The sequence below is a fragment of the Sturnus vulgaris genome, chromosome 4, assembly GCF_052056855.1.
Source record: "Sturnus vulgaris isolate bStuVul1 chromosome 4, bStuVul1.hap1, whole genome shotgun sequence".
NCBI classification, from domain to species: Eukaryota; Metazoa; Chordata; class Aves; order Passeriformes; family Sturnidae; genus Sturnus; species Sturnus vulgaris.
In genome coordinates, this window is record NC_142246.1 from 27,635,339 (window position 1) to 27,645,698 (window position 10,360).

Genomic DNA, 10,360 nt, shown 5'->3' on the forward strand with positions numbered 1-10,360 from the left:
ATAGAAGTAATTTGCATCTTAGCTGAAGTTCTTTGAGGCTTTATCAGCAGTGGTTGCTGAAAGCTTAAGGTCACCTTGGTGCAGTCTTATGTGGAGAGAAGATCAGTCCTTACAGTTGCCAATAAGAATATTCCCATTAAGGCACACAAGGTATCTTCTTCAATGAGGTTTAATAAGTTCTACAGGAATCTGACTACAGGGTTTACTTTTGGCATGCATTTAAGGAGGAGTCGCTCTAAAGTGGCACTAGGGCCTAGTGGCACTAAAATTTTCAAAATTAGATCTATAATTGGTAATTTTGAGTTTAATACTACTTTTTATTAAAATACCATTTTATCTATTTGCCTTACTATTTTTCATTGATCAAAACACATGAAAATAGCTTGGCCATTGTTAGCTTCATGAAGGAATTCATCTTCCTGATGACTCATTTAAAAGGGAATCTCTGATAAATGTAGATTTTTGTAATACTAAGATTATTGACACTATTCAGCTTCATTCCAGAGAGGACCCTATACTTCCAAAAACTCACAGTGTTTAAAAAGCACTTCACCAAAAGCCACCTGAAAGCAACTGAATCTTGCAAATTAATGATGGTTGAATAAATATGTTCCTCTGCAAACACAATAATAAATAATAATTTATACAGATTTTAAAAATATGTGGTTTTCTAACATTCAGAGCTTCATGTATTATTGCATATATTCCTTGAACTGCATTAGCAATATTAGTATTTTCCATTTCTCTCAAGTGTTACTTCAAAGAATAGGGCTTGCTTGTAGCTGAGAAATACACTCTTTTTCACCACTGAAGTGTTGTTCTGTTCTGTAATAGTTCCTGTGCTGTCTCTCTAGATAATGGTACACATTAACATCACCGAGAGCAGCAGCACTGCAAGAAGCAGTGATGTTTCTAAAGATAACTCCAGGCCTTTAAATTGAATTACCAATACTGAGATGATTCTCTTTGCCAAGTAGCTACCCCGTTGCTTGGCTGTCAACTTTCAGAAATTATTCCTCACTAGTGACCCAGAGCTGCAGTGAGCGGCTCCCAGTATAATTTTGAAAAGTGCTTGTTATGCATAAGGCATTGAGGGATTTCAATTTAGTACAGCACAGTCCTTGAGAAGACAGACTTTTGTTGGAAGACATTCTGGGACAGTTCATTACATTTACATGGGTTATAATGCGTCGGCACAAAGACAAAAAGAAGATGTGCTTGCAATATGGAAATAAATTTTATGATTTATGGTTATTTTTGCATCTGTATCTAAAGTAAAAATTTTCCACTCTGACTTGTGTCAGTGGCATTTATGGTTTAGGACTTCTTGGAGAGAAATGTCATGCACTGGAGAAGTACTGCATGGGGTTAAGCAAAGGAAAGAGATCTGTTGCAGATCACTGAAAAGACATAACACACTGGCTTCAGGAAATCCCTTGAACAGAAAGCAGTTGGAAGCTGGAACAGTCCTGGGGAAAGGGGCCTTAATGCTTATCCTTTTCTTACCCTCTCCTGGGCACCCAGTTATGCTCGTTGTTAGTCACAGGATAGCAGGCTATATAAAGGCTCAGTATGAAGCAGCGTGGTTGGATTTTTATTGTCAAAGATGTACATTAGTGGCTACAGAGGACCATTCCTTCCTCCCACCTGCACTTATCCTTGCTCCCCACAGAAACAGAGATAGCCTGCTATTATACAGGGCTGTGTAATGAGTATTTTTGTGAAGTTATTACTGTTACAGTCCTAATAGTGTGAACATACAATTTTAACAGTCCAAATGAACCCTGCAGCAGTTAGGCTAGTTGGCACAAACCCTAATTTTATTTTCCAGGAAAATTTAGGATTAGGAAAGCCCTCATATTTTTTCACTGCTTTGGGAGGGAGAACAAATGTTTGGAATATATGGCTTCTAACCTAGTATCCTTTTCTTTAGGTTGTGGAACTGGAAAGTATCTCAGTGTCAACAGTCAGGTGTATAATCTGGGCTGTGATTACTGTGAAGGACTTGTAGAAATTGCAAGGAAGAAAGGTGATGAAGTTCTGGTGTGTGACAACCTTAACCTTCCCTTCAGGGATCAGTGCTTCAATGCAGTCATTTCGATTGGAGGTAAGACAACATACCTGAATTCTGGCCCTAGCAAATGAGAATTTCTGAGTGTTCTTTTCTTTTCATGTGGCTTCATTTCAGTTAATTGTTTTGAAACAGTTCCTTAGAATCACAGGAGATATAACTGAAATTAATGTAGTCAACATGAGGAAACAAAACTCCCATTATTCAAGAGGCACTGTTGACCAAGGAAATATGCATATCATTTGTTTGTTTATATGTGGTAGACAAAAGATTTCCTTCTAGCATGCATTTTAACAAGTGAAAACTAATCTAAACATGGCTGCTCAAAGCTTAAAGAGATTAGATGCCCGACACAAACTCTTGGTTTCTCCATAGGATCTTGATCAGCAAATGCATTGTAATGAAAACTTATAGCATAACTTGGAACTCACATTAAGTATTATGTGTTATGAATTCAGATTTCTCTTAGTCATAAGAACTCAGTCATACAAGCACTTGTCTAAAATGACCAGAGCATCTCAGCATCTTAACTCTTCTGACCTCTCTTTTTGAAAATACTACTCATAATTTGAGAAGTATAAGTTGCCAAGTGTAGATAAAAAAATAGCTAGAGTACATTTACAGTCTACATTTTTAGATCTAGTCTTGACTGATCTTCTTTCAGGGTTTTTAAATGCATCAGCAGAAGTACAAAGCATGATTATTATTATTGATAGCAATCAACAAACTACTTGAAATGTGATAGAAATTTATTTTAAAATGTATCTTTCACATAAACAGGTGGAAGGAAAGGTGACTAATACAAGCAGTAATCATATTACTTTGCTTTCATGTTGGCTAGTTAACCAGTGAGCCCTACCCACATTTTAGGTCTCGTAGCATAATTTCAGTGCTTATCAGATCAGCTGACTCTGAAGGATAGCATACCTATCTAGTGTTTATATCAATTATAAGCCTGACAAGTTTAAAAGTTCATGTGCTATTTCAATATATTTAACAATAACGGATTTGAATCCCTCTTGAATAGAGACATAGTATGCTTGTGTCCATCTAATTCTAAATAAAGTGGTTTTCATCCTATTACAGAGAAAAACAAGTATTTATGGACTTAGTGAAGTACTCTTCTTGGATTTGCTGGTATAATCATGTTTATAGGATTGATTTTTCTGCAGAACCACCAGAGTGATTCTAACCAGAAGGAATACTTAACCCATTGAAGAGTTTGCACAGATTCTCTTGGCTGATTGTTATTTCTTTCTGGTAAACTAAGCTTGTATGTGTATGCTGTCTCTGTCAGTTCTGATAAAATTTTGCAGGAGGTTGTGTGGTTATATATGGCCTAACTCCAGTATAAGAAAATATCAGTTCCTTTCGCCATATCCTGTTTAAAAAAATTGATTTTTCAAAAATTTTTGTTTCAAAGTTTGAGAAAAGATTCTTTGGGGTAAGGAGAACCTGGAAACACTGACTACATAGATGGGAAACTCTTCTCAGAGTTGTGTATTTTGTATTCTCAGCAGCTTGTGAGAGCCTCGTTAATATTAACTGCCAAGAATGCTTTTATTGGGTTGTGGTAATAAAGCTGCATTTTTTTTCCCCTTGGTAATTTAATCATTGTTTTGAAGAAAGACAGGACTAGTTGGATGCACTTTTCATAACTGCAGTGTTGAACTAACATTGTTTCTACAACTAGAATTGGCTACTGTCAAGTAGCACATATAATCAAAGTTTTCTGACTTTATAGGGAAATATCTTCAACTAAGAACATACTCTATTATCTGCAGTTCCATAGGTAGATTGAATGTTTTTCATGTAGAAGTGGCTGGCTCCAAGTCCACTTGACATAAATTATAGAACCAGTCCTCTTTACATCACTGAATCAAATCTAGTACTAATGACATATAGAACAACATGACCAATGTGTCCACGCTCAGTACAAGTTAATGGCTCTGAGAGTTTAGAGAGAAAATAATATTCTTAGCTATTCTCTGACTGTTAATATTGGCTCATTCTTACTCCAGGTGACTAGAAAGATAGAAATAATGTAGAAATCTTGAAATGTAGCGTCCTTTCACATTGAAGTGAAATTTGAAAATGCGGAAATTGTCCTGGAAAGAAAATCCAAATGTAGTGATCAGAAGTTTTATTTTAAATTTGACATTATTTTTTGCTAGCATAACACAATGTAAAAAAACCAAACCAAAACAAAAAACGTTGAGACATGCAATGTAGACATTCATTTTTAAAAAACTAAATTTAATTTGACAAAATTAAGTCAGTGGTGAATATTTGTCTAAATTTTCTCACTAGTTCATTTGCAAGTGTGTTTATGTAAAAGTTCAAAGTATCTTTTTACGGATTTGCTGTAAAAAGATACATTTTGTTGTATTTGTTACATGGTGAAAAGATTTTCAGTTTTCAGTAAGATTAGTCTGAAAATTGTGCCAAAATACTAAAGTCAACTTGATACTACCTAACTCACCTAAAGGCCAGGCATTTAAGTGAAAGCTTGCCATGTTATTATGTGTTATGCAGAGAAACAGAAACCTCCAGTTTATATGCTTGACTTTTCTTCAATCCCTGTTTTGGGATGAGATTAATTTCTTTCTTCCGGATTTTCCTGGTTTTGTCCATTGAACATAATCACAAAAGAGCATTCTGAGGTAAACTTCCGTTGTGGTACCTATAAATTCAGCACTGTTGCTGACTTGCAGCAAGTGATAATTTGGAATGAGGCACTGAAATAATTGAACATGTAGAACAGGCTGAAGATGGAAATGTTTTGTCCTTACTAATATTCAATGAATAATACCTTTCTTTTTTTCACAGTGATACATCATTTCTCAACTAAACAAAGAAGAATCAAAGCAATAAAGGAAATGGCAAGAATATTGACACCTGGAGGCCAAATAATGATTTATGTTTGGGCTATGGAACAAAAGAATCGTCGCTTTGAGAAACAAGATGTATTTGTTCCATGGAACAAGGCCCTGTGCTCACGCCATTTTTCAGAATCAAATCAGTCTGGAGATAAGGGTGAGTTTGTCCCTACTGCAAAAAGCCAAGACATACACCCTGCACAGCTTGTCATCTCTGAGTGCAGCTACCAAAACAATCTGCAGCCAGAAACTGATTCAAAACATTCCAATACTATGGACCATTGCTTACCCAGAGCCTGCTGCATGAAAATTTCTGAGGAAGAAAACAGATTTTACAGTGCTCTTGGAAGATCTTTTCGCTCATGGTTTTTCTCCAGATCTCTTGATGAATCAGCCCTGAGAAAGCAAAGTGACAAAATGAAGCAGCTGAAACATGAAGGAGTGTGGGCAAACACTGCCATACCAATTCAACACTCACGGCACTGCAGTTTGGATTTAGGTCACCATGGGGCACTGTTAAACGAACAAAGTTTAGATGATTATGATGATGTGTTTGTGGAAAGCCTGTCTCTCAAAAAACCACAGTGGTCACCAGCCACAGGTGCACTGAAAGATTTAAGTTTAAATGGAGGACACCAAAGTGTAGTTCAGAACAAGGGGGACAAAGCTTCATTTGTAAACGGCCCAGTGGAAGATGGGGACTGCATCTGTGGCTGTAATAAAGATGGTGCTGGCAAGTCTGATGCCAGCAGGCTTTTCAAAAGAACCTCAACAACTGACTCCACGGACTCAGCTTTGGATTCAGCAGTGTCTGTTGGGGACCAAAGTGATGCCATGTTGGATCCAAAGGCCTTCATGCGTTATTACCATGTTTTTCGGGAAGGGGAGCTGTGTTCTCTGGTAGAAGAGAATGTGCCTGAGCTTCAGATACTTTCTTCCTGCTACGACCATGGGAACTGGTGCATTATTGCAGAGAGAAGAGGAACATAGCTATAAAGAGAACAAAGCAGAATCCAGTGACTGAGGATTTTCAGCTCTTCCTTGTGTTACTGTGATTGTGCAGTGTGACATGGAATTTTAATCTTGTAGTTGTCTGTCATTTTTGAGTTACTGTCTCTCAAATATTTAACTAGCTAATGAAGGTCTGTACATAGGAATGTAAGTGGTAGATAATATTTATGTTTTGTTAAACTTTTATGAAGTTAAAACTGTAGAGTTTTATATTGCTGTTAGCAAATAATTAAAAATATGTGTTTTAAAATATACTTTTCTATTGAGAAATAAACCTTTTTATAAAACAAGGATCAGGGCATCTTTTATGAGAAATATCCTCTCAGTAGAAAGTCTAGTCTTTGTTCTTCAGATGCCAGAAGTTTGTCATATTGCTCTCTATTCTTGAAGTCCTATAAGTGAGACATAAACACTATATCTAAAATTGTACTTGACTGTACACTGGTAGAGTGCATGCTGCAGAACTGGGAGCAAGCATGGTCCCAGTGCTCCTTAATTAGGAGTAGAGTTATTAATGGGCAAAAAACTGCATCAAACAAGCTCTGCATATTCTGTCATTTGATGTTTGTATTTGGGAGCAAATGACAGTACAGATTTCGGACAGTATTTTTTACTTTTGTTTTAAAAATAATTTAATTTGTTTCTGAGGTGCAGGTGAAGTTTTATGTGTTAGCTCTCACAAATACTTTTATCTTAATTTCCTTTGCTGTAGTTTTTCATTGGTTATGTGTATATAAAAGTCAGAGGAATTTGTGAGAGTGTGAGTATTATGTAAAGTTTGAAAATATCAAATCCTTGAAATACATATATCTTTTTGATAAGCCTGAGAAGCTAAGATTAAATTAATAAAAATCCAGTGCATATCTGGTCAGCTGCCATATTTACTTTTCTTGTTCACAGACCTGAGAATATATATTAATGGTGTGTTAAATAATATAGACAGCAAGAAGATAAGCCCAGTTTGCACATAAAATACAAATTCTTGTCTTGTAAAGTTTAAATCAATCCTTTGAGACCTAAGTGATAATAGATTGTTTACACTGCTTTCCCGTTCTCTCCAAGACATACTGTCACTATCCATCTGTAGTAGGTTGTAGCAGTTTATAGTGCTGGGGATAAAAAGCACCTGCTTCAGAAGATCAGTAGTGGAACTGCCATCAGAAGCAGGGCTAGAAGAGGCTAATTGCCTCATTAGCAGAGTTACTCCATTCCTAGGCTTCATTCATAGTCAGTGGTTGCAGTGCAGGGCACATCTCCGCCCCCCGCCAAGAAAAAAGAACAAAAGGGGTTTCCTTTTGTTACAGCTGTTTTAAAGAGATATAATTGTCTGCCCTATTACTGAGTGAGTAACTTTGAATATCAGGCAATAGGAGTGAAATGCCAAGCTTTCCCAGTCTATGCTGCATGAGTAGGTGGATTTGGGATTGTTCAGTAGAAAACCTTGATAGTGCAGAATATTTTTTGATGTAGCTTCCCAGCTGTTAATTGCCACATGGTAATGTATTATAGATTTATTTATTGGAGCAGTGTCTTCAAGCAATCATTTTTGTCTTCCTCATAGCTTGGGATTCCTATACTTTATCCTTCCTGAGTCTGTACCACTTGCTCTCCCCACAGGCCTTTGAAAATAAAAGTGTGGCCAAAGGACCATACATTTGAGACTTCTGAAATACTATTCCACTCTAATCTAAATGTTACTTTCAATACAACCTGGAGCTGTGGCTTTTAGTTGCTGTGTATGAGCCATACTTCAGAAAATGGGCAATATTCCCTGCCTCGCTGGGTCCAGCTGCTCCTGGCTGAGGGGGTTGCACCTGCTGCATCCTCAGGCTCCAGATTTAGACACTTAGTGCCAAAGTGCCCATATTGCAGAGCCAGCATGGACTGTGCTGAGCTCCCCATCTATTTGCAACATGGTTGTGTCAGACAGGGGAGGCCTGCCTCTTTTATTGGGAATTTCTGGATGAGCTTGAGAATTTTAGAAGAGAAGTCAATTTCTTTCAGATAAAGTATGCCAGTGGATATTCAGCAATCCTGGAATTTGGGCTGCATTCAAGAAAAAGGTAGATTATTATCATCCTATATCCAATTCTGAAACTTCATCTCTAAATGCCTGCATGCAGAAATTTTATTACACACATATAAAATATTTATTAAGTATTATTAATCTTAACTGACAGCTGGGTTTAGTTATTTGGGAGAAAGAACATCACAATTTTGTTATATGAACTTCTACGTTCTGGCTGTGGCGTGTTTGGTGTGTAAATAAGTGGACTGATAAAATTTGGGGTGAACTGAGAAAGAAAAGGTGTCCATTCTCTTTAGAATATAGGCTTATTATCCCTGCAAGAGACTAAGTCTTTGCTAGGCTCCAGTTAAAACTCCTTGCTCGATCTGTTTGAATAACAGTTGTCCCCTCAAAGCTGCTCAAGTACTTTGAACCACTTTCCTGTTTGTGGATTTTCCATGCATTATTTGGTTTGGGATTCTTGCCTGGGGCTTTTCACAAATACTTATTTTTGTATTGAATTTTCTCATGTTTTGAGCTGATGCTGAGTTTGGATTGTATTCTTATAAATTCCCAGGAAAAGGAGAGGGGAGGTTTGGTAAGCAGCTTTTTTTTTCTTCCCCAAATATTCATTTGTCCTCTGAGGATGTATCATCACCATGTAATATAATTTTTATGGAATGGGGTCAGTCAGCTGAGGTTGTGACTGTGAAGTCTTCACAGCAAACCTTTATTCTTGTAGGTGGTCTCTCATCTATTAATGGAGGCTGCCTGGATCTGTAACAGCTTTATCATCTCATCAGCCAGATTACCTCACTCAGAGCATGGTGAAGGTCTTTCTTGAGTGGTTTTTCTTTTGAGGAGGCCCACCTTAAGCTAAAGGTCATTTCCAGCAGAATCCATGTGATCCCAGACTTTAATGTCTTACAGACAAAGTTCATGTGCTCAGAGAAATGGATATACCATTAAAAATTAATATATACCATAGTAAATGAATGAATAAGTAAATAAAACCCAGCTGTCCTTGAATGCTTAAACTTTTGGCAATGTCAAGACTGAAAGAGGCAAGACTATGACAAGGCAAAAAGGTAAATGTGTTTTTACATTGCTTGTCTGACAATTGGGCAATAAACTCATCTCAATTCTGCCGATATAAATCTTGCTTCTGGTTTTAGTGGGCTTGGATTGCTCCTAAGGTGCTTATGTAGCACTAAGTGGCAGGTGAAGTTTTGATGACATTAGAAAGATGCCCTGGTTTATTACAAAATTACTTCAGGTGGAACTTCTGTGTATCAGTTTCTGCCCATTGCCTCTTGTCCTATTGCTTGGCACCATAACTGCAATAAAAAAGAAATTGAACAGACTTATTTTTGCAGGACTAATACAGTTGATAAATGTTTCTATTAGAAGTGAACATGTGTCTTTTTTTGGTACTAACAGGGACTAATTTATTATCTTCCAAGCTCATCAGGTAGGAATTTTAAAATCATAGTAGAGAAATGAAAGCTAGAAATATTCTAGCAGACTTTTCTGGTACTTATTTTTATACAGGTTACTTATGAGCACAGTTCAAAATGCGGAGTGAAGAGTTGTGTATATTACACCAGCAAAATATTGCTTGGGTAGGTTCTGAGTAGAAATAATAGCTCTGATCCTGCATCCTCTGCTGTGTCATGTGTCCATCAGACTGCATTCATATCCCCGTTGGGCTGTATTAGTATTGACAGTGTGTTAAATCTGCTGTATTACCTACTTTCTTGCTCAGCACTTTTATAGGATTTGGGACTTCTTTAGTACTCCAGGAAAATGAAGTATGTCAGTGCTAAATATATAAGAACTTATATAAGCACTTATATAAATATATGAGTGATTCTCTCTTTTGTGAGTTCAGCATTTCTGAATTCTGGCAGTTTGCCATGATTTTATCTTCCAGTCTGCTGGTGAAAGCCATTCTTAGGTACTGCTCTGTAGTCAATTCTGTGTCCATACATGGAATCTATTCTTTAGTATTCAACTGAAATAAATCCTACTTGGTTAAAATATAATTTTCTCCAAGATTTTTTGTGTTTTCACATTAGCTAATAAATATATTAGCCCCTGAAAATATGTGTCTTGGAAATCTCTTAATGAATGTTAACTTTGAGAAGACTGTGTTAGTGCTGTTTTCTCATTCAGTTAGACCACATGGACACAATGCAGAACAGGCACGGCGATTTGCTGTGGAGTGGGGAATCTCTGCCTTTGTACTGTTCAAGCTATCTCTACATCTTCCAAGAGCTTGAGGTGTTTGAGGACAGCAGATGCCTCTGCTGCTCTTGTGGCAATTCAGTATCTGCACCTGCTTATTCTCCCAGTGCTCAACAGAGGTAAGTTATCGTAAAAAGAATACAA

At 37.0% G+C, this 10,360-nt stretch overlaps 1 protein-coding gene across 3 annotated transcripts in view; it reads left to right on the forward strand.

The window, feature by feature from the left end:
- TRMT9B (tRNA methyltransferase 9B (putative)) overlaps positions 1 to 10,014 on the forward strand; it is a 118,663-nt gene extending 108,649 nt beyond the window's left edge. For all 3 annotated transcript variants that reach the window (XM_088163407.1, XM_088163408.1, XM_088163406.1), the window contains 2 exons: positions 1,934 to 2,107; positions 4,901 to 10,014. In XM_088163407.1, the coding sequence (XP_088019533.1) occupies positions 1,934 to 2,107; positions 4,901 to 5,940 (1,214 nt within the window). In that variant the 3' untranslated portion in view covers positions 5,941 to 10,014. The remainder of the gene's footprint in view (positions 1 to 1,933; positions 2,108 to 4,900) is intronic.
- The last annotated feature ends 346 nt before the right edge of the window (positions 10,015 to 10,360 follow it).